A 25904-nucleotide genomic window follows, 5' to 3' on the forward strand; every position below is an offset into this window, starting at 1 on the left:
CCCCTGCCCCGTTCATGCTTTGTCTCTCTCTGTCCCAAAAATAAATTAAAAACGTTGAAAAAAAAATTAAAAAAAAAAAAAGAGAAAAATTAAAGTTCTAATAATTGTTTTTATATTCTTTATATGTTATAGTTTTAAAGAGAAATTGTGGTATCAAGTTAGATCATTTTACCATAAAAGTTGTTGAAAATTAAGAAAATTAGCTAAAATAATACACATGATTTGAAATGTGCTGTCTTTGGGACATGTTTTAAATACTTTGATAAGCTAAACTTTGTTAAATGCCTGGAAACATTAATAAGGAGGACAGGGATATATTTGTAACTAGATTTCCTTCTGCCAACTCCTGGTTTATAAGTTACTCTACTGCTAAAAAGCAACAAAAAAAGACAATAGCATCAAAATTAAAGGGGTTTAACTTAAAAAAAATTTTAGATGACAATAGAAGATATTTTTATCAGTAAAAAAGATTATTATAAGTATTGCTGACAAGCAAATGTATCTCATGGAGATTAATAATACTTAGTAATATTTTAATATAAATACCATATAAACTAGTTCAATTTTAAATGCTATAACCCATGCATCATAAATGAATATTACCAATTTATATACCTAAATGTATTGTCTTTTTCCCATTTAATTTTGTTATCAGAGCATTTATTGTCCTAGAAATCTAATTAGTTTGGGGAAATTTATTGCTTGTAAAGTTTTGAGCATTGTTGGTGATTGGATTGTTTTATGTTAGTGATAAATAAGGAAAGAGCTTAAGATATATTGGCTGTATGTCTTTGTTTTTGTTCTGATATCAAATCTCTCCACCACTTTTGAAGAGAATCTTAGCTTTACTATGGTTGCTATCAGAATGGGAGAAAAAGAAATAAATAATTGATTGTATTGGTTGAATAGTGGCAACAAAAAACTAAGAAGTAATTTATGTATGTGGTGTTTTCTAAAGTACTCACATAGTAAATTTACTACCATGCACTTAAGACAAATTTTCTTATTGAACAATTTGGGTAGAAGGAAAAATGTTTAAGAAACTTTTTGTAATATATGAAATAATAATGGTCTTGGGTAGATTCATTATTGGTGGATTAGAATGAACTGGCTATATTCTTGATCCACCCTCCTTTAACCCATATTGACATTCATCAAATGGTTGGCTGAAATTCATTTCATAATCTGGGACCTTGGAACAGAGTTTACCCCTTGTGCAAATCTAATTGACCCAGATAGGAATTGAATATGCAGGAATTCAAACAGCAGCACTGTATTCTGAAAGTTGAGCTACCCAGGACAAATATGTTACTTATTTATTCATATATATTTATGTATTTATATATATATAAACATCCATATATTTATGAAATAGCCACATCACTGTCTTTACGGAATTTCATTTTTCATAGACACATTTATAGACTCATGAAACTGGAAAAATGTGACCATGTGATCCATTGTATCTTCATTCAAAATGGAGATATATGAGAAATAACCATACTGCCAAAGCCTTCAACTGGAGCCATATTTGTTTTGTATATAACAGCATTCTTTTTTTTAATAATCTTTTTTAATGTTTATTTATATTTGAGAGATAGAGACAGTGTGAAGGGGGGAGGGCAGAGAAAGAGGGAAACAGAATCTGAAACAAGCTCCAGCTTCTGAGCCGTCAGCGCAGAGACCGATGTGGCTCACACTCATGAACTGCAAGATCATGACCTGAGCCAAAGTCAGACACTTAACCAACTGAGCCACCCAGGCAACCTGCATATAACAGCATTCTTTTCTCTTGGTTTTCTTTCTTTCTTTTCTTTTTCTTTCTTTCTTTCTTTCTTTCTTTCTTTCTTTCTTTCTTTCTTTCTTTCTTTCTTTCTCTTTTGTTAGTTGCTTTGGGGCTAGATGTTGCTGTTCAATAAAATATTTGCAGAGATGTGCATATATTTTTATTGAACAACCTACCATTGATTTTGCACACTAAGTAATCTGCTACTTTTCCTAACTTCTTATGTTCTTTATTGTTGCATGTGTGCTTCAAATTATATTTCATTTTTTCTTTAGGTCATTTATTCTGCATATGTGATTGCTTTACTTAGGATCATGGTAGAGCAAATACTTTTGTATTTTTAAGGTCACCCACAGCTTTTACAGCATTAGTTACTGAAATGTCTATGAAATAGCTATGTTCCAGATCCTCATTATCATGACTTTTAATGTTCAGCCATAGCACACAGGTTGTCCGTTATCAAGAATATTAAATTCAGACAATGTTAAACCAGATTTTCTTCATTGTAACTATATTTTCTTTGAGGTGTTTTATAACGTTTGTAAAAAAAAGTTTTAAGTGAGCTCTGTGCCTAACGTGAGGTTTGAACACACAACCCCAAGATCATGAGTCTTATGCTGTACCAACTAAGCCTACTAGGCTCCCCATTTTTCTAAAATATTTTAAAACAGTAACATTAATGCTAATATTCATGTGAAAGATAATGTCTTCTTAAATTTATACATCTATTTTATTGCTTTCGTTTTACAAAGTAGAAATTATATTCATCTTCATATGTCTTAAAAGATCAAATTTTTAAATTACTATTATTTTAGCAGTTTGTTCTAAGAAAATTAAAACTTTTCTGGAAGATGAGCTCAGGTGATCAGGACATTGATTCAGGTGTACTTGGCATAGCAGTTCATTAACTATGTGTTAATTACCCATGATTACTCCTGAAAAGCTATAGTGGCTTCATCTTTTAGGTTGCTTCATTAAATCATTAATTTTCTTGGAGGTAACTAAGCTTGACATAATTAAGACATCTCAGTCTCCACAGATTTTTATTTTCCCATGATGTCAAGAACACTGAGCTGGTTAATATAAGGATTGTAACGTATTCCCTGGATGTACTGACTTTATATTTTTAAATTATTTATACTATTTGGGTTAATTTTATATTATATTTTAGTAGTCTCATAAATTTTAATTACTTCCTCCATGTTGTAGCTTAGATTTTGAATTGTATGTGTAATATGTCCATTTCTGTATTTGAACCACTTCTTACCAACAGTTCTTTGACCCATGGCTACATAAAGCTGCTTCAGTTTATCCAGAACATCATATATGAGGAAGGATTTGATGGATCCAATCCCCAGGTATTGAGTACCTTCAAAGTTTTTTATAATCATCTATGTAATGTTGTTTTTAAACTCTCTAGGGGTAACCCAGAAGGTTTTAGAATAATTAACAGTGAACAAGCTGTTTCCAAGCACAGAGAAGATGTAAATAAGCAGGGCACAGGCAGCCTTTGTTTGATTTTTGATGTGTAGAGTTTTAGCTAAGTTCTCAGTGGATGCACAAAAGACATATACATACATTGTCAACATAAATTATTTTTAAATATATATTTGTGGCACCTGGAATAACTAAACTGCTGCATTTTGAAAATTACTCCTAAATCTGCAAGACGTGTACTTTTGTATCTAAATTTTTTTAAGTTAATTTAGTTTGAGAAAGAGAGAGAGAGGGGGGAGAGTGAGCAGGGGAGGGGCAGAGAAGAAGGAGAGAGAGAGTCCCAAGTATGTTCTATGCTGTCAGTACAGAGCCCAACACAGGACTCAATCCCATGTGCCATGAGATCATGACCTGAGCTGAAACCAAGAGTCAGATGCTTAACTAACTGAGTCACCCAGATGCCCCTCTTATCAAAATTTTTTATATTTCTGTCATTCAGTCCTTAATTGAATAACCTGGTGAGTAAGAATTAATTATTTTAAGATTTCATTTCTTGTTATATCATGCTTTAGGTTATTTCACTGAATAAAAACTGCATTTTTTATTTGCTATATTAAAATATTTTATAACTTAATTATTTCTCTGTAGCTCTGTTTTTAAGAACGCAAGTTTTTAAATTCCCACTATTAAAGATTCCAAATTCCCACTATTAAAGATGTTCTGGTTAGTTTAACTTGAACAAAATGAGAGAAATTTTATTTCCAGTTATAATGCCATTTAGAAATCTTTCTCGGTGATTTTAATTGCTAAAGCTGCTAAAGATTTTCAGTTCATGTATATTATTTCAGCAGAATTATTTCCAGAGCACCATTATTTTTATTGAAGAAAGTAAAGAATCCAAAAGTCTTATTTTTGGCATTATCAACTACATTTGCTCTTAATCCATAATTTTTTAAGTATTCTTATAAACTTTACTGCTATATTTAATGTTTTTTCCACAGCAATGTTAATAAATTTTAAATTTGTTTTGATCATCAGTTTAATACAAAGTTGAAAATACTATACGTGTGGTGAAGTATATACATTTTATTTATAGATAGCTTTTCACGTGTGTTACAGTTTTTGTGATGGTCCTTGGTTTTTAATACAGTTTTATTTTGTTCATTGTTGCTCCATTTTTGGTCCTAGCTAAGATTTATGGGCACTATGTCCTCCCTTTGGTGGCATTGTCCGTCTGGAGAGGTAAATTGGTCCCTGACAGACACCTCTCCCTATGTGCTGTGGTTACTATGGAAACAGACATGTCATAACAGTTCCTATGATACAGTGTGCAGAGCTCCTGTTCTTGCAGGATGATGACACATCTTCTAAGAGCAAGAAATTTTATAAAATACAAAAAATCAAAGGCAATAACAAAGATACACACATACTTGCTTGTATATGTATATATACATATGTACACATATTTAGATATATGTACACACACCTATCCATCCAAAGGACCCTTGATAAGTAAGCTATTATTGGAATGGAATGAAATGTTTGTTTTCTTAGTTGTTTATTTGAGTATTAAAAATACCACCATTTCCAATAAATAGTATTTTATTTGATGAAAGCTGATAAATTGAACTGGTTTGTCTCTGAACCAGAAGTTCTACAACTATTGACTTTTATAAAGGTTAAAAGGGTTGAGGTAAGCATTTATATGCTGAATACCAAGAACACTGAAAAAGTTTACAACATACCGATAAGTTATAAAATGTATTTCCAATTTTATTGGAATTAAAATATATCTACTAAATTTCCATATTGTTACATTTTAGAGTGTATCATTTGCTAAATTACCTCAACTATATTTCTGTCTCAGAAACTTTAGATGAGTTCAAGAAGCCACAAAAATTCATCTATCGAGCACTGCTTCAAAAAATCTTATTCCTGAGTCAAAATAATGTTCTGATACTGAAATAAATTCTTTTTAAAAGGAAATTTTCCTCTTACTTTCTGTATCACTACATTTTCAAATAAACTTACATTTTCAAATAAACTAACTTAATTTGAGATAGGCTATAAGGAATTGAGTATTATAGAATACTGTATAATAACTTTGTAGTAAGTAAAGTAGCTCATCTGCAAAGATATTTGGAGTGGAGATGTTTACAAATTGCTGTCATAATTTCATTTAAGTTATGATTTTTAAATATCTAAGAAATATACAATAAAAATGAAGTTTGAAAATTGATTTCACTTAGATATCCAGATTAAATATTTTAGATGTTCTCATTGGAATGAATTTAATATTTATTATTCATCTTTCAACAAAAGTTTATTTTTTAGTTTGATTAGACCTCAATAAATTATATTAAAAATTTTTTGATTATGCCTCACAGTGTGCCCCATTATTATATGGCATAGCAAAGGAATTATATACCTGAAATTACACAGGAAATTTGTAAATCAGCCTTTGCTTTTGCACTTGCTATTATATTTTTAAAAATATAAATGTATTCCCAAGTCACCTAGGTGGCTCAGTTGGTTGAATGCCCAACTTCAGCTCAGGTCATGATCTTGTGGTTCGGGAGTTCGAGCCCTGCGTCAGGTTTTGTGCTGACAGCTCAGAGCCTGGAGCCTGCTTTGGATTCTGTGTCTCCCTGTCTCTCTGCCCCTCCCTGACACTCTGTCTCTCTCTATCTCTCTATCAAAAATAAATAAACATTAAAAAAATTTGTTTAAATATATAAATGTATTCCCTATGTTGAAGTATCATGCTCAAATATGTTCTGATGTGGTGAGTACCTACCTCACTTAAATATCTTTTTCATTCTTTGGCTTAATAGTGTCATTCTTTATACACACACACACACACACACACACACACACACGTGTGTGTGTGTGTGTGTGTGTGTGTATAAACGTATATATGTATGTGTGTATGTGTATCAGCATATCTGTCATAGTCACTAAACTTCTACAGTTCTCCTGCTTCTGCACCTATCATCATTTTTGTTATAAACTTTTAGCAGATGCTTTTTGATACAATAGTTGGTAATGGTGACTGGGTTAAAATACAGCTGACCTTTAGTTTCTGAAATATTGGTAGGGAAAACCGTATAATGCTGCTCTCCTTCTACCTTCAGATTTTGTTTTAATACCTAGATTTTGGGGGCAGGTTTGTCTCTCCATTTTTCTAGATTGCTCTTTCTGTTGCAAATCTAATTTAAGCTACAGTTCAGAGAAAACAAGTTTGGGATGACAAAATGAAGCTTAATCTTGCCATTTGACTTAAATTCTGAGTTTCTAAGTAATACAGTAAAAGGGTAACCTACAATTTCACAGATATCTTACACAAATTCATCAAAATCCATTTGGACTTCCAATACATACATGCCCTGGTACATATTATTACTTCATTTCATTCAAGTAATGCAGAAATAAAAAAAGAAAGCAATTTTTATGGACTGCCAATGATCATAATATATATCTTAAGGGTTGCCTATCATAACCTTAATACAACCAGAAAAGAAAACTGGACTAGCTGCCTTGATAGTATCATCACGTTTCAGGTCTTTGGAGTCAGGAAGAATTTTTCAAATGTGCTTAAACTAAATTCCTTTTTCTGTAATCACATTTTAATAGCTTTATCCAGGCCCTTTATATATCATGTCCCTTTATATATTTTAAAGGATTGTGTGATCTCATAGAACAATTTTTTATTGTAGAGATGAGAGAACTAATGCCTAAGTAGTGTTGTGTCTTGCTCAGAATCACATCTTAGTTGCACAGTCCAGACTGTGAATCTGTCTATCTTACCCATATTACTGATTACTGTCCCCTTCTGTTTTTCCTCTTCTAACTTTTCAGTGTTTTATTCATTTCCCTACTTTCCTTTGTTAATAAATTCTCAAAAATACACAAACTCAACTTTCATGTGTAGTATCAGAGAGATAGTAGTTGATTAATACATTTTATTAGTTAAATAAATTTTATTCATTTGTTATAACAATAACAAGCAATATGTTGTAGGATCTGACAATCAAAAAACACACTCAAATGACACATGTTCCAAATTTTTGATTTAAGGGAGAAAATGTATTTTCCCCATTAGAATTGTAATGATAAGTTTCCAATTATCTCCATGCACCAGGTTTTGCTAATGTCTCCTTCCTTTGCTCAGAAATTTTGCCAGATTGCTAAAGAAAGCATTTATAGGGGTGCCTGGGTGGCTCAGTTGGTTGAGGTTCCAACTTGGGCTGAGGTCATGATCTCATGGCTTGGCTTATGAGTTCGAGCCCTCATTGGGCTCTGTGCTGACAGCTCAGAGCTTGGAGCCTGCTTTGGATTCTGTGTCTCCCTCTCTCTCTGCCCCTCCCCCACTCGTGCTCTGTCTCTCTCTTTCAAAAAACAAATAAAACATTTTAAAAAATTAAAAAAAAAATTTAAATACAAAATAAAGAAAGCATTTATAAAACATTTGTTTGGTTAGGATAACACAAACAGTAGAATTTGTTATAAATACATCTCCGGCAAATGCTTATTGATAATCAGTGTAGGTTTTGTTTAATAGTTTTTAAATGCTCTTTTCCCAAGAAATATCAGTCATCATTATGACCTTAATATCAGTAGTCTTGAGTTCCAAATGTTCATTTGTTCAGTTTTGATAAGTATTGAACTGAATTATTTTGTAAAAATAGCTTCAAGAAGAATAAGTAAAAGCAAATATAAGGTATAAAAGCAAAACACACATTTTTAAACTTCTTTCAAACAAAATATCAGGCATTGGACATAATAGCACTAAATGAAAAATACTGAGCAAGTTATAGTTTATTGAAAGACTTGTAGAATTTTATAATACTAATAATGGTTTCTAAGTATTCTAGTTTAGATGTTCTTTATTGCTAACTGATTTTTTTATGTATTATTTCAGCTGTCGCAAACATAGTTCATAAAGTGGTCACTTAAAATCTAGAAACTTGAGGCTTTTGATACTCTTCAAATTTTCCAAAAGTGAGAAAAAAACAGCTATTTTTTAATACTCTTGCAATACAGAAGATTTCCCTTATATTGCCGTATATTAACTATACATAAAGCTTTTTACCATGTCCACTATCTCCCTGCTATGTTATAAATTTCAAAAACTGGCAAATAGAACTAAAGGAGGTATCCTATTGTTAATAAAACTTAATGTGTTTGTCTCCCCCCCCCCCCAACCCGACACACGCATTTCTTTAGAAAAAACAGAAAAACATTTTAAGAATAGGAATCCAGAATCTTGGTTCACCTTTGTGGGGGGATGACATTTGCTGTACGGAAAATGGCAACAGTCACAGCCTTACGAAGTTCCTGTACGTCCTCCGTGGTCTTCTGCGAACCTCTCTTTCGGCTTGTATGATCACAATGCCAACACATCTTATCCAGGTAAGAATCTTTCCAAAACTCCTTTCCCCTAATTAGTGCTACATAATGAAGAGCAATATATAAACACTCGGAGTCTGAGTCTGATAAATTATTTTCATATGCCATTTAAGTAGAACAGATTTCAGGAATGCCAGAGAGCAAAATGTCCTTTACTTTAGAGTGTTAAATTGTTGTGTATTTGTGGTTTTAATATACAGTGAGTATATGGTAAGTCTATCTTTAATAATATTATTTTTTCTTCGATTTCTTGTAAATGCATAATACATGGTGTTATGTGGTTGATATTTTACTGATATCTTTTCATTAATCATTAGATTAATCATAAAGATCTAAGATATGGATATAGATCTTGAAGAAATATTTGCACACCCATATTCATAGCAGCATTATTTACAATAGCTAAAATGTGGAACCAATCTGAGTATTCATTAATAGATGAACTTGATAAGATATGGCCTATATTGCAATGGAATATTACTCAGCCTTGAAAAGGAAGGAAATTATGAGGTGCCTGGTTGGCTCAGTCAGTTAAGTGGCTGACTTCAGCTCAGGCATGGGTTCAAGCACCGCATCGGGCTCTGTGCTGACAGCTCAGAGCCTGGAGACTGCTTCAAATTCTGTCTGTCTGTCTCTTTCTCTCTCTCTCTCTCTCTCTCTCTCTCTCTCTCTCTCTCTCTGCCCTCCCTCAGCTCGTTCTCTGTCTCTGTCAAAAAATGAATAAAAATGTTAAAAATTTTTAATAAAAAAAGAAAAGGAAGGACATTCTGACATATGCTGCAACACTGATGAATCTGAGGACATTATCCTAAGTGAAATAAGTCAGTCACAAAAAGACAAATACTGTGATTCCATTTATACGAAGTACTTAAAGTAGTAAAAATCATAGAAACGGAAGGTAGTATGGTGGCTGCCCTGGGCTGAGGGAGAGGGAATGGCAAGTTACTTAATAGGTACAAAGTTTCTGAAAATGGTTGTTGGTGGTAGTGGCACAACATCATGAATGTACTTAATAACACGGAATTATACATTTAAAAATGGTTAAAATGGGGGCGCCTGGGTGGCGCAGTCGGTTAAGCGTCCGACTTCAGCCAGGTCACGATCTCGCAGTCCGTGAGTTCGAGCCCCGCGTCGGGCTCTGGGCCGATGGCTCGGAGCCTGGAGCCTGTTTCCGATTCTGTGTCTCCCTCTCTCTCTGCCTCTCCCCCGTTCATGCTCTGTCTCTCTCTGTCCCAAAAATAAATAAAAAACGTTGAAAAAAAAATTTAAAAAAAATGGTTAAAATGGTAAATTTTATGTTATATATATTTTGCCACATTCAAAATTTTGAGGAAAAAAAGAAAAGGGGCACCTGGGTGACTCAGTCAGTTAAGCCTCCAACTCTTGATTTCAGCTCGGGTTGTGATCTCGCAGTTCGTGAGTTTGAGCCGCATGTTGGGCTCTGTGCTAACAGCCGGGAGCCTGCTTGGGATTCTGTCTCCCCTTCTCTCTCCCCCTCCCCTGCTTGTGTGCACTCTCTCTCTCTCAAAATAAATTAACACTAAAAAAATGTAAAAGGAAAAGAAAAGACAAACACTGATCTAAATAGGACATGTCCTTTTCTTCCCTTGCTATTTCTATGTGTAAACCTCCTGAAACAACACTCTTAGGGGAAAAGGTCCATCTCCCCAGACAGAAAAAGAGGGATTTTTGCAAGATTTGCCTCATCAGCTCAAAAAGTCCTTTTCTTAAGAGTGTCCAAGAGGCTGGGCACCTGGCTGGGTCAGTCAGAAGAGTATGCAACTCTTGATCTCACGGTCATGAGTTCAGGCCCCACACTGGATATAGAGATTCGTTAAATAAATAAAACTTAATTTTTTTTTTAATAAAAAAAGTATTCAAGAAGCAAGTTTGGGACAATTTTCATCATTGTTGTTATTTTATATGTAATAGAGAAAGTACAATTACATTGTATATTTTTCCACAGTATTTATTATTAAATATATTTCTATAACAAACACAATACTAGAAATAATAAAACTGAAAAAAAATCATCTGCAGTGAATGGAATCTGAAAGTCAAAATAAGCTAAATCACTGAACATCTTTTCTAATGTACATACACTAAATTAACACTTTGATATAGAATGACTTTCGTAGCAGAATAATGTTGAGCTTTGTTTTCCTTTACTTCTCTAGGAAGTCTCAATAATAATAATGATAGCACTAACAAATACAAAATACTTAAAGTCAAGATCTTAAAGTTCTTATAAAATCCTTACATAACTACTGTTGTAATCTACATTTTACATGTAAGGAAACTGAGATACAGAGAAGTTAAGAAACTAGATCAATGTTTAATACCTGAGAAACCATGGTTTGAACACAGAAAACTGGGTTCCAGCACCTCATACTAGAATACGTAGCACGTTTTTATTCTGGAACTCATTCTCTCAAAGCTAGTAGTTCTCATATCGTTTATCTTGGAGTTAGAAAGGACATGGGGCTCATCTGAGCTAGGCTCCTGCCTTCGGGTGAGTAAAGTAGTATCCCAAGTGAAATGACCTGTTCAAGCAAATCACAGAAACAAAGACTATCCTTGGTGAGACTTCATGGATCTATGCAAACTCTACATTTGATTAAACTAACAGGAATAAACACTGACAGAAATTAAATCAAATTAACAGAAATAAAAGATAGAATTGAAATTTGAAGTTCACCAAGGAGATAAAGAAATGCCATTTAAATTAAATTAATAAACATTAATTAAATTAACAGAAATATAAGATATAATTGAAATTTTGAGTTCACCAAGGAGATAAAGGAATGCCATTTTAAGATGCTGTATCTAAACATACTGTATAAGGGTTAAAGCTGAGACATTGTTTAAGGGCTATTAAGTTTGTAAAGCACCATATTCCTTCCTGCACAAGTAGAGAGAGGAGTATGATTGACAGCATACCCCCATACATTGTTAGTGACTTGTGCTTTTGAGCTTTCTAAGGGTTACCATAGCAACTTCCTGCTGTTCTAGTTAGCATTCCTCTTTAATAATTGCAAACTTTGAGCAAAAGAAAAATTAGATCTTAATCAGACTTAATCAGAAAAAAAGTTTGACTTTTCACATCAAGATTTCCTTTTTTTATTTTTTTTCAACGTTTTTTTTTTTGTTTTTGTTTTTTTTTTATTTATTTTTGGGACAGAGAGAGACAGAGCATGAACGGGGGAGGGGCAGAGAGAGAGGGAGACACAGAATCGGAAACAGGCTCCAGGCTCCGAGCCATCAGCCCAGAGCCCGACGCGGGGCTCGAACTCACGGACCGCGAGATCGTGACCCGGCGGAAGTCGGACGCTTAACCGACTGCGCCACCCAGGCGCCCCAAGATTTCCTTTTTTTAAGTAAACTCTACCCCCAACATGAGGCTCAAACTCACAACCCTGAGATCAACAGTCACAAACTATCCCAACTGGTGCGTCTCACATCAAGCTTTCTTAAATCCAAATATTTCTCTGTCAACCAACTGTGGAGAAAATCCGTATTTCTTATAAATTTTATTATTGAAGCTGTGTTGTATCTCATTCATGCATTCATTTCTTCTACACTGCTTTTGAGTGACTGACAGTGCTATAGTCCACTATATATATAGCGGAAATGTTAAAATGAGTGAGAGACACTGGTTCCTTTCAGGCACCTTATTCTGTAGTGGGGAGGTAAATATTAAAAACTTGTGTTTCAATCTGAAGATGAAATCCAGAAAACAATTGCATTCATAATAGCATCAAAAAGAATAAAATACTTAGAAATAATTTTAACAAGAAGAATGTACAACTTATACTCTGAAAACTACATAACATTGTTGAAAGAAATTTTAAAAGATCTAAATGAATGGAAAAACTTTCCAGGTTCATGGATCAGAAGGTTCAAAATTAATATGACCATTGTCTCCAAACTGATCTACAGATCCAACACAGTCCCTATCAGAATCCCAGCTGACTTTTTTGGAGAAATCTGCAAGCTGATTCTAAAATGGCTATGGAATTTCAGAAGACTTAGAATAGCCAAAATAATCCTTTAAAAAAAGAATAAGCTAGGAGGGCTCATACTTCTCAATTGCAAAACTTTCTAGAAAACAATGGTAAAAGACAGTGTAGTACTATCATAAGAATAGGCATATAGATCAATGAAATAGAATTGAGAGTCCAGAAATAAACCCATATATCTATGGTCAACTGATTTCGACAAGTGTGCCAAGACCATTCAATAAGAAAACGATAGGCTTTTTCAACAAATGGAATAGGACAACTAGATAGCCACATGCAAAAGAATGAGGGTGAACCATTACTCCACAGCATGGACAAAAATTAATGCAGAATGGATCGGAAACCTGAATGTAGCAGCCAAAACTATCAAGAAATGCATGCTCTACCAACTAAGCCAGCCAAGCACCTCAAAATTAAAAACTTTTATGTTCAATGGACACTGTCAAGAAATTGTTAAAGGCAGCCCACAGAGTAGGTGAAAATATTTGCAAGTAATATCTGATTAGAGATTTTTATCTACAATACATAAAGAATGCTTACAAATCAATAATAAGATAACTCAATAAAAATGGGACAGTAATTTGAGTACGCATTTTTCCAGAGAAGATGTACAAATGGCCAATTAGCACATGAAAGATGCTCAACATCATTAATCCACAAAAATGCAAATCAAAATTACAATGAGATACTACTTAACATTCCCTAGGATGGGTAAAACAAAACCTCAGGTAACATTAAGTGTTGGCAAGGCGAAGATAATGGAATCCTTATACCCTGCTGGTGGGAATATAAAAGGGTACGGTTGCTTTGGAAACAGTGTGGCGCTTTTCAGTGATTCAACCTGGAGTTACAGTGTGACCCAGCAATTCCACCCATTAGTATATACCCAATAGAAATGAGACCATGTGTCCACATAGAAACTTGTGCCTGAAAGTTTATATTTATATTATTATTTTATTTATATTTATATTATTATTAATAACAGCCAAAAGATGAAAACAGCCTAAATCTCTATTAACTGATACTGGAGAAGCAAATGTGGTATATCCATACAATGAAATACTATTTGGCTATATGAAGGAATAAAGTACTAATACTTGCTATTAGTAAGTATTATAGCAAGTATTATAATATAAGTAAGTATAATAGCAAGTATAATACTTGCTATTAATAAGACAGATGGACCTTAAAAAGATTATGCTAAGTAAAAGAAGCCATCACAATAGAACATATATGATTTCATTAATATGAAAGTCCTGAATAGGGAAATCTGTAGAGACAGAAAGTAGATAGTGGTTACCTAAGGCTTTGGAGTGCTGGGAGATGGGGAGACCTTGAGTATGTGGTGGGGTGATAAATAAAAAGATTGGTTTGTTTTTTGGTTTTTTTTAAGGTGATGAAAATGTTAAAAAATTGCCTTGAGTAATGGTTGCACATATCTGTGAATACTAAAAAACCTCTGAATTCTATACTTTAAGTAGGTGAATTGAATGGTATGTAGATTATATCTCAATAAAGCTACTGATTTAAAAAAATGTAGGTTACGTGGGGCGCCTGGGTGGCTCAGTCTGTTGAGTGACCGACTTCAGCTCAGGTCATGATCTCACGGTTTGTGAGTTCGAGCCCTGCGTCAGGCTCTGTGCTGACAGCTCAGAGCCTGGACCTGCTTCAGATTCTGTGTCTCCCTCTCTGCCCCTCCCCCTCTCATGCTCTGTGTCTCTCTGTCTCAGAAATAAATAAACATTAAAAAAAATTTTTTTAAATGTAGGTTACAAAATAGTTGGTAAATCTGGTAGCAGAGTTATAAGTATACCAGATCAGAACTTTAGTTCAGTGGTTCTCAAACTTTTTAATCTTAGAACCTCTTTACACTCTTAAAAACTATTGATGATCTCAAAAAAACATTATTTGGGTTGTATCTATTGATATTTACCATATTACAAATTGAAACTAAGAAATTTTCAAATATTTATTTACGAATTCTGTTAAAATAATAATAATGAACTGATCACATGATTGTAAAATAATGATTTTTTAAAAATTTAGTTAGAAGAGTAACATTGTTTTACATTTTTCCTTAGTAGGAAACAGCAGGTTCTAATATTGGCTTCATTATTCAATCCATTGTGATATATTGTTTTGGTTCAAGTATGAAAAGAAAATCTGACTTCACACAGATACATTGTTGGAAAAGGGAGAAGTGTTTTAGTAGCCTTTTTTTTTTTTTTTTGATAATTGTAGAGATTCTTCAATATACACTGAAACTCAAAAAGTAATAGTTTTACAAACATTACAAACATTACAATGTGAAATCAAAAACTGTGAATGAACTTTTTCATATTATGCTGCACTAAAAGGCATTCATTGCTTTATCTTGCACTTTGAATGGGTCTTTTACTCATTGAAGATATTGACATATCATTCCTTGGTCATTTGGAAGGTATCAGTTGGTTCATGGAGTTATGCCAATCTTCCAAATATTTGCACATTTCATTATACAGTATCAAACAATCACATTAGTTAATATCAGCACCATCTACAGTGTTGTACATGTCACCAGTTTACTTTTATTGCTAATTAGTTTTTGAGCATAAAAATATACCACAATTTCTTTATTCTTCCACCTATTTATGGACATTTGAGTTATTTCCAGATTGAAGCCTTTATGAATAAAGCTGCTATGGACATTAATGTATGAGTCTTTGTACAGATACGTATTTTCATCTTTCTAGGAATCACATCCCTCTAAACCTTTTCATTTTCAGTCTTTCACATTTTAGCCATTATAGTACACTTGAACTGTATGACACTGTGATAATTTGCATTTCCCTGACAACTAATGATGTTGATCATCTTATCATATGCTTATTGGCTATTTCGCCTGTCTTCTTTTGTCTAAGTCTTTTGTCCATTTTTTAATTGGATTATTTATCTACTTATTATTGAGTTATGAAATTCCTGAAATATTTTCGGTATATCTTTGCAATAATTTCTTCCAGTCTATGGCTTGCCTTTTCTAATAACAGTATCTTTTGAAGAGTTAAAGTTTTTAATCTAGATAAAGTTTATCTTATCATTTTTTTTAATGGTTAGCAATTTCTCTCTCCTACTCCTCCCATTTTACAAATCTTTGCCCTCCGTAGGGTCTTTTTCCTGTTTTCTTCTAAAAGTTTGATAGTTTTATCTTTTACTAATTGATCAATGTAATCCAATTTGAATGTTTTAAACGACTGTAGTTTACATTCTCAAATAGTTTTTGACTTACTAGTTAACATTCTAATTATATGTTAACACACTTTACATTCACTAGTTCTCTTTTTATTAGAGTTACTATTTACCAAGGAACTTATTGTCTGCCTCAAACATGTGATTTCATATAATCTTATGTATCTAATACTTTGTAACCTCTGGGAAGTCAGGGCCACATATTTATAGTTTTCTTTTTTCCAGGTTAGGTTGATGAAAGTAATACATCATTAAAGGCAATAAAGTATAAAAATTCATAGCACAGTAACTAAGCTTTTTCTAGATGTTTAATAAATGTTTAAGGAATAATGATTCTTACTTAGGAAATCATTTCTAATATCTGATTGTTGAAACTTCTTGAATCTTTATTATAAATTTTTGTGATTTTAGATCTTTTTTCTAACATACCCAAACCCTTCCTGCAAATGGCGAATTTATTATAATGACATTTAGTCATCTTAATTATATACAGGGTATATCAGCATATTTCAAGTCTTATTACTGAAAATTTAGGCATGAGTAAGATAAGAATTTTGCCTCCTTAGCCAGTATAATTTATTTATAATTGTTATGAGAGGATGATTTATTTTTCCTGCAAAGACTTTTTACAGATTTTGCATGAACCTAACTTATTATTGTGAGTTTATAATCACACCAATATCATAGGGAAACTCCTTTCTCTAATCATCTTAGATATTCTACACATACTTGTATTGTTTACATTGTTAATGATGTTAAGTCATTATAAAATTAATACTTTAATACTAGTTTGGTTAGCTTTCATAAGCTTCTTGATTTTGATGAGAAGTAAACCTGGAACAGACTTATCAAATACTTGTAAAAATACTGCTACTCTTAGTACCACTACAACTGTGCTATTACTGTAAGCATTTATTAGGCACATACCACATGCAAAGCACACTGCAAGCGTTATGTCCTTGAATATCCACCACAAGCCTTACCTCTATTTTTACAAGGTTACACAGTTAATAAGAGGTAAGGCCAGTAATGTTCTACCTCATGTCTTCCCCTGACTCCAGACTACACAATCTTCACTTTTAGGTTATATAGCCAGCTGCCCTAATCATCACAAAAACTCTGCAAGATAGGCATGATGCCAGTTGCAAACAAGATTAAACTGAAATTAAGCGATGCAACAAAGTCACGTATTTAATAACATGTTTAAAGCTAGTATCAAACTCTGATCTGTTTAAATCTAAAACTTACTCTTTCCTCCCTGTCACACTACATCTTTATGTATCTTGAATTATTAACTACTTCTGATGGCAGTAACTTCCCATGAGGAAAAAAAGTTCTAGACCAACGTTGCTATTCAGCATTTTTAAAGAGAAAACTATCATTGTAAAATTGTTGACAAATTAGTACATGTGAAAGATTAAGTAAAAAGTTTCATTGCAGTCAAGGGAGGAAAAAAGGATGGAAACATATTTCCTTATGTGTAATTGCAAAGCAAAGAAAACAGTTATGAAATAAATACGTGTATATATGTAATTTTTTTAATTTATTCCAAAGGGACCTATGCAAGAAAAAAGAAAAGAACATTTTTCCAAAGCTATTTTGGTGGCCATCATGTTCATTATTTAGAAGGAGATTCCAAACCCATTGTGAATGCTTGTGACTGTGATCCTTGCAGTCTCTGTAGAAGGAAACAGCCGTCATACTGTCAGGTGTCCTCAAGTCATCCTGTCTACATCACCAATTAAATAATGATCGAGGTGATTAAATGGACTAGATATCTAAACATTATGCAATATTTGCATTTTGGTATTTTACAGATATATTTAAAACATTGTATAACTGGAAGAGATATCATTTAAATTTATGTTTTTTAAGGTTCTAGTAAAAAGACTATTTTGAAATGGAAATAGGAAAATGGGGGGTCAGACTTTGGCGATGAGTATAAGGTTAAATAATGTGACCAAGAATTAAGACGTATTCCTCAAAATATAAGAAAAAAAAAACAAACTGCCCATCCATCTACAATTTTCACATTTTCCATAATATCTTTTCTATGCAATTTTTCTACCTATCCATTTTTTAATGTTTTTTAAATTTATTTTTGAGAGAGACAGAGAGAGAGAGAGGAAGGGGCAGAGAAAGCGGGAGACACAGAATCCGAAGCAGGCTTCAGGCTCTGAGCTGTCAGCACAGAGCCCGATGCGGGGCTCAAACTCACAGACTGTGAGATCATGACCTGAGCTGAAGTCAGACACTTAACCGACTGAGCCACCCAGGCGTCCTTCTAGCTATCATATAGTAGTTTTCTGGTCCTAATATCAGTTGAGGTATTAAAATGTATATATATTCTTTTGCCCTATGACTATAACATCTCATTATATATTTGTTTTTATGTCAAAGTACTTAAGAGAACATATAAGATTTAAGAGTTTGCTTCAACCAATCATGATGTAAACAGGGGATAAAACCCAAGAACTCTTAAAAACCAGCGAAGAAAACCACAAGGTTTAGGGTAAGGAAAGGGAATAAGAACCAGAAGCAGTATGCTCACAAATCTAATCAAAGACATACGAATACACAGAACCAGGAGACTGTGAGTTTATTTAATAAATCTTACATAGTACTTTTTATGAGCCAGATGCAGTCCTCAAATTTTTTTAAATATTAAGTCATTTTATCCTTACAGTAACCCCATATGGTTGGTGCTGTTATTGTCCCCATTTTACAGATTAGGAAACAGGGGACAAAAAAGTTGAAGTGACTTTCGCAAGGTCACACGGCTAGTGAGTGGCAGGATTTAGACCAAAGCAGTACCCTGTAAGTACCATACTCTTAACCACCATGCCCTGCAGCTTACTCAATAGAAGTACTAAAAGAAGGTCAAAATTAAGACACAGACTTGTGTACACAAGGTAGCATTTAATGATGAAAGAGCCTGGGCTTTTGGAGACAGATAGACCCAATTAGTCATACGGTTTTAGTCAGGTCTTAACTTTCTCAACCTCATCTTCTTCATCTTTTAAAAAATGGGGTGAGGAATACCTAATTCAGAGGATTAGCAAAAACATGTGCTGACACAGCGCTAACACATAGTAGTCACTCAATATATGCGAGCAATCATTACCTTCACTATAATTACTTTAAAGAGACTTCCAAAGATGAAAATTTGAACAGAGATCAGGCCATAGAAATAAGGTGTGCAAGTTCATCAAAGCAGTAGAAGTCCTCAGCTTTCTGTCTCTTTTTATGAAAGTCTGTGACAGAATCTTCTAACAGGTCAGGCCTGAGATAGACCAGGAGGCATGCATGAAGTCAGGTGGCCATCTAAGTCATAGTAACATCACCATGTTGTTCCAAGACTCTTCTAACATCGTACGTCAACTTCCTCTCCACTATGACCAGTGCCATTCCTATAGACTCCAAGTCAGAATTTAAGTGGTGATTGAATGTCTAAGGGTAATTTAGCTTATTCATTCATGAACAGATATTTATTGCTGAGGCACTAGGCACTCATGAGGATATAGCAGTGAATAAGACAAACAAAATTACTATCCTTGTGGAGGTTTTTTAGCAATGTAAAAGACAGTATGAATGGAGCAGAAAATTAGTATATGGAAGGTATTTACAGGCTTGAGCTTGGAATTTGATACTAAAGTGGTTTCTGCAAGAAATAGAAATGTAGTTTCATATCCTTGGAAACAATTAAACATCTATAGGTAATAGAATTGTGATACTTTTATTTAAATATGTTGTATAGAGTATCACCATGTTAAAAGTATATAAATATCTATATCTCTTAAATTGGTAAAAGAGCCAATCAGTGTTCTTACTTTAGTTATTAGCATTCTGTCAGACTTGTACAGTAATGATTAGTTACCCTTTATTATACTTTTGGCATGCTTCCCATGTTTAATTTCATTGTAGGGAAGGAACACATAGTTAAGGAAATTGCAAAGAGGAGGAAAAGTTAAAATAGGGAAAATAATGACATAGATTCAAAACTGACTTGAATTTATTATTATAAGACTTTTGCAAGTAGAACGAAAAAGAATTATTTTTAAATTTGCATTGGAAATATTTTGTGTTTAGCCTGACAACTTTGAACTTAGAATTTTTTATTTTCTTTAGGTTAAAACTTATTTCCATAACAGCAACAGGGAAAAATAACAAACACACATTGAAACAAATACATAAAAATAAACTCTAAGTATCTGTTAAGAAAATGCTAAAATTATCCATCAAATATATTATGAGTATCTTAAAAAATATATAGCCCTAAACAATTTTCCTGCAAGGTTGTTATATTACTGATATTGTCTCCTTCTAGAATATAATTTTAGCACCTGCTCAAAGACATTGTATTAAAATATGTATGTGAAAATGGCCAAGTTAAATAAGACTTTGTTACATGCTAAACTGTGGTGTAAAGTGTCATTAGAAAGAGCAGGACTACGGACGGCTCCCCCATATTCGAGCATTACCCAGTTCCCAGATCCCTGCTGTGTAGTTGTTCCACTCGCCAAGAAGCCTGTTAAAGAGCCCCCAAGAGCATGTGTACAGCCCTCCATGTTAATAGTTAATTGGTGAGGATGGCAAGATGAGAGGACAGCCGAACATGTGGTCTCTCAGACTCAAGCCGTAGACAGACCTTTAGTTATAATAACAGCAGCTGCTCACGTTCTCACAACTCAACTGTTCAAAACTGTTGTCGAATGAAGGTTGCTGTGGATTGGGAAAAAAAAAAAAAAAAAGGGAAGGTCACATCTAAGAAAAATAACTAAAACCCTACCTTAAAACTCTTACTATTTATTATTTAAGTATGAGAATATTACTTGAACTTTTTAAAACTTAAGTACAAATTTCTATATTCAAAGCTGTTCTATTTCAGACACATATAACACTGCTGCTTTTTTCCTATTTACTGTTAGAAACAGAAATGCTGGTGCACTGCTCGAAACTTTTTAATGAGATTTTTTGCAAAGTGACACCTTTGAAGCAGTTACAGTAGGATGCTGTTCGATTTCCCCATCTAGCAAGATATGAAACTATTAATTTTTTTGGTTTTATAAATGGAAACTGGCTTCCTATAGTGAAATTTGTCATCCACCTCCACATTATAGAACATTTTGTGCCTTTTAAGTTAATTTTATTTTCAATTCCCAGTGACAGTTGTGTATTTGAGGAAAATGATGACCAATAACATTTATTCTTTTTGAAATTAAAAATTTAGTTTTATGCCTTGTTATGATTTCCTTGGTAAGGTGAAAGGAAAGTAAGTTTCCCTTAGCTTCTGCATTTTGTTTACATGATCTATGACAGGTTGTTGGTGACTTGTTTTTAGTGATCAAAAGCAATTTTACTGGAAACCGTCAGGAAGTAAGTATGGAAGAACTTAGAATTGTGATTCAAATGGGAGGTGCAAATATTTTTCTGTGGCTTTCTCACAACTTTCCTTTCAGGAAGAAAACGTACTTTTTATTATTGCTAACTTACTCAAACTGTTGTAATCTACTTTTTAAAGGAATTTTTAAATATAAACAACAGCCTAATAAATGACTCCTTAACTATCATAATGAAGGGGTGAAAACTTCTTTGACATTACTCACAGTAAAATATTAAATAACATTTTCTCATTCTAGAATACTTCTCAATATCATCAGCATTTAATGTGTTTGCTTATCGGACATTAGTTTATAAACTATTCAAACTTTCTTTTATTCAGAACAGATTTCAGATTTGAAAGTGTCCCAGAACATATTTTGATTGGTCATTATCGTCATTTGCTCCATTAACAGCCTTGCTCAGTTTTTATCCTATTATCAATGTTTTCCAACAATTTGATCTGTGGACTTCCCTCCACACCCCCGCCCCACCTATCTGTTTGGAAAATACCATCACCAGTATGTTAGTTTGTACCAAGGAAAATTTATTTTCTACAGAAAAGCAGGAAGAAAGTGCTTTGTTATTTATAACATCTCTTGAAAATTGAGGAAGCTTTTATTTAGTGTGTTATTTTAATTGATATATCTTCCAATTAATATCTTACAGCATTAATATAATAAAGTTTTGAAATGAGTGAATGTTTCAAAGTAGAGAAATTCAGAACAAGCCTTTTCACATCCATAAACTTTTGTGTTCATGCTGAGTATCTTAGCAGCTAAACTGTAAGTCAAGTAATGGACTGCTTAGAACTAACCACTAATATGGGATTATGAAATGTGGACTCCAGTGGCCTTGTGAATTTCTCTCAGTGTGAAATCTTTTATTCTTAAAACAAGAACTAAAAATAATTGCATGGTAAAGGAACAACAGACTTTTATGAGTTTACAACTATAAAATTTTGGAAAATATTTTTAATGTAATTGTTGATAAGAGCATCATTATAGGAAAGAATAACATCATCTCTGTCCCATAACTTAATCTATTTTAAGTGCTCTTTTTAAATGTACTTTATTAAGGAGAAAATTTAAGGATGAAAATTAGAGATTAGATTTAATCTCTTGATCATAACTATCAATTACTAAAGGATAAAGTCAGATATTCTGGCTGTCAATTTTTCATGAGTTCCTTTTATTTTTCTAGATCTTCTCAACTACTCTAAGGTAGATTGTAAGAAATTAACATTTTTAAAAGTATAAAAAGAAGCAATCTTAAAAAGTCAACTGAATCATACTAAACCTCTTTTAATGTTATGCCATGTATGTTAAATTGTAGTTTTTGAAAATTTAGTAACTTCATATGAGTCTGGTGTACTGGAAACAGAGTCTTTTATTCTTTATAATAACAAATAATAGAGAAATAGGTGTTTCAACTTTGCTACCATGGGCTACTTATAAAAATCTATAAATTCTTATAGCTCCAGTTTTTTTTCTTCTGTTTTATATTGCACATGCTGGTATCTGATTAATTTTTTAAATCAAATCTTAGCATGTATGCATCATACATATGTATTGAATTTACTTTCTTGGTCAAGGATGTTTGAAGCTTTTTACACAAATAAACTCCAAATTATCTGTAAGTTTCTGTCTATATAGAACATTAATAGCAAAATATATACTATTTTATCTTAATGTAAATATGCATATTAAATAAAAGCAGGATATTTTAAATGGTCAATAAGATAAATGTGCATCTTTAAAGGAAAAAAAATGCCACTTTAGAAATCTTTTGTTATACTTAACCTAACCAAAGCATATTCAGCAAGCCATAAAAAGAAAAATAGTTTTAATGTAAAATGGTTTTTTTGTTCCAAAATAACTTTGTGATGTTACAGTTCATATGGTGATTCATACTGTACTTCCTTGTGGTGATGGTGGTTGTTAAAGTACTATTTAGAGCCAAAATTTTTAAAAATATCAATGATAGAAATAGTGAAACGTCTCATCACAGTATGGAGATTGAGTCATCTGTTTGGGCATATGGAATCTTTGGCTGTGGACTGCAGTCTTTATAATGCCCAGTGTCCAGGCATGGACACAACTGTTCTGGGAACAGAAGCAGAGAGGGACCTCTGTGTTCAGTCCACTTGAACGTGATAGAAGAAAAAAGGGGAAAGGATCTTTAACGTTAATTATCTTTATTATAAACTATCTTTGAACTTGATCACTTTTTATGTACAGAAAATAAGTACACCTGTATGTAATTTGCGTTTATTTTGCAAAAAAAATTAGTAAGTTTTTAATCTTTGGTGTTACAAGCTCTCTGAAAAATACCTGTGAGAAAATGTAAGTTTTGAATTATTCCTATTTGTATACTTTGATGCATTTCCCTTAAAGAAAGATTACTGTCTTCAAAAAAAGATGATACTTATTTCTTAATATTGAGATGAAATATGCTTGTAACTAATTATAATTTAAAGCTCTTTAAATATCAGGTCATATATTATATCCCAGTATTATGTTTTAGCCCTTTGCTATTAATTACATTATTATTACTATATAAAGTATTTCTGCTTCTTTAATAATGTTTTCGCACCCTATGTAGTTAATCTTTAATGTTGAGGAGGACAAGGGGAGAGATTAAATTAGCCTTGTAACCTCTTTCTCTTCCAGGCTGATGATGGAAAATAAAAGCTCTTAGCCACAAAATGTAACACTTAGAATTAATATTTAATTAGACTAGCAAATTGTACACTGTGGCTGAAAGCTTCCAAAGAGTTGTTAGTGCCACAATTGACCTACAGGTTTAATAATAACTCACTTCTAGAAGCAAGTGCCAGTTCAGCATAGTAGAGCCACTGTAAGAAAGTCCTGAGAGATTAAAATCAGCAAACCAAATGGCAGGCAGGGATTCCTGGGATGGAGCCTTCTGGAAAGCTGGGAGCTGGAATAGCTTTTAAGCCAGGATTCAGATGAGAACAGTGGGTGAAAAAGCTGATCCCTCCTGTTCTGGGAGCTTCTGGTTGTAGGCCAAAATCTTAGAACAGATTTTTACTAAATGTTTTTGCTGCAGCTATTAACTTACATTGAAAATCAAATATTGAATAATTTTTCTGTAAAATTTAACAAATTTTTTGTGTAAACATTAGTTCTTAATTTCTTACATATTAGTACATAATATCTGTAAACTCAGATCATTAGATTATCAGATAGGTTTGGCGCTGTACATCTATGCTCTTTTGCTGTGACATGCTGTTTCCTTGTTCCCTGTATAGTTGATTTATATGGTTCATTTCTATATTATTTCATTACGGGGCATTATGCAGAGCCTGAGAAAGAGATTGTGAAGTCTGTACCCAAGAAATGTTTTTCTTCAAGAAGGTACATATCTCAACAAATATAAATTAAAGGCATTTTTAATTTTTAAAGGCCTTATATTATAAAAGCAATGCTACATTTGCTTATGCTTATGATGCAATTAAATTACAAGACAAATAATTGGACCTCCTGGTGAAACATTGGATCCTTATATCTCTGAGAAATTAATCTGGTGAAAAATAGAAGACCATGAATTTGAAAATGTGCAAATACAGAACAGCTAACTTAAGAAAGAACATCTTACATAATTTAATTTATTGGTTTTATCTTCAATAATTAAAGAAAAGCTAAGTCATTAGTTAAAAATTCAAGCAGATGAGAACCTTGCCAGCAGAGGGAGTAGTCCTGTCTGCCGTCAGGTTCCCATCATTTTCCCACCTGCCTCAGCTTTTTTCCCAGCCAGTCTCCCATCTGGACCTGGCTCTGTCAGCCTGTTCCTGATGACAGGCTATAATTTTATACTCAATATGGGATTATTCTAAGCTGATTTTAAACTTTAGTATCTTTAACCTACTACGGCATCACAAACATCAGCTGGATGCTCCGTTTGATATTTGGATATTAGCAATTGTTTTTCCAGGCAAGCTATGAGCTTTTGGACATCTGTGAATTATCTGAAGGGTTTCAAGTATAAAGTAGTAAGCAACAAATTTCTGATTTGGGAAGCAACCCATTAAACATTTTTAAACAACAAATAAAAATTTCTATATGAATGATTTCCATAATATGAAACTAGATGGTATATAGTTTATGAAAAACTACCTACAATTAATTTGGAATATTATACTATTATTCAATTTGGCCTATTCATTATAATATTTTGTTTACATTATTTATAAGTTTTCAGAATATGTAAGATTTTTTTGATGTTTTATACAATAACCTATTGGAAAAGAAAACTGATGTAAATAAATGTTCTGCAAATCATGTACTATTTGAAGCCAGTGTAAATGTAAATAATATTTCTGAAAATAACATCATGTGTTCTTAAAAAATATTTTCATGACAAAACTTAGAATACTAAGTTCAATCAGATGGGAATCCCAAAAAGACGTGGCTCCATTGCTTAATGCTAGTAAAAGTGACAACTTAGCAATTTATTTTGCCTTTCAGGTTAAGTATATTTACCATTAGCTCCTTTGTGGATATGTTTTTAAAGCATTAGAAAAAGGAACCAAAATATGTTTGATTTATGATTTCCCATATCAGTATATGATGCTACCAAGAGAGTGTTATAGGTAGAATTTTTTTTTAATTTACCGAAGTTCCACT

The 25904-nt window shown here is 32.8% G+C and overlaps 1 protein-coding gene across 5 annotated transcripts in view; it reads left to right on the forward strand.

Annotated features, from left to right (window-relative positions):
- The window catches only part of ELP4 (elongator acetyltransferase complex subunit 4), a 249516-nt gene that overhangs the window by 86575 nt on the left and 137037 nt on the right, over positions 1 to 25904 (forward strand). For all 5 annotated transcript variants that reach the window (XR_009249865.1, XR_009249866.1, XM_058688538.1 and 2 more), the window contains exons 6-7: positions 3060 to 3144; positions 8450 to 8635. Coding sequence is in view for 3 of the 5 variants with exons in the window: in XM_058688538.1 (XP_058544521.1) it covers positions 3060 to 3144; positions 8450 to 8635 (271 nt within the window). In the remaining 2 variants the exon portion in view is untranslated. The remainder of the gene's footprint in view (positions 1 to 3059; positions 3145 to 8449; positions 8636 to 25904) is intronic.

Source organism: Neofelis nebulosa, chromosome 10 (genome assembly GCF_028018385.1).
Source record: "Neofelis nebulosa isolate mNeoNeb1 chromosome 10, mNeoNeb1.pri, whole genome shotgun sequence".
NCBI classification, from domain to species: Eukaryota; Metazoa; Chordata; class Mammalia; order Carnivora; family Felidae; genus Neofelis; species Neofelis nebulosa.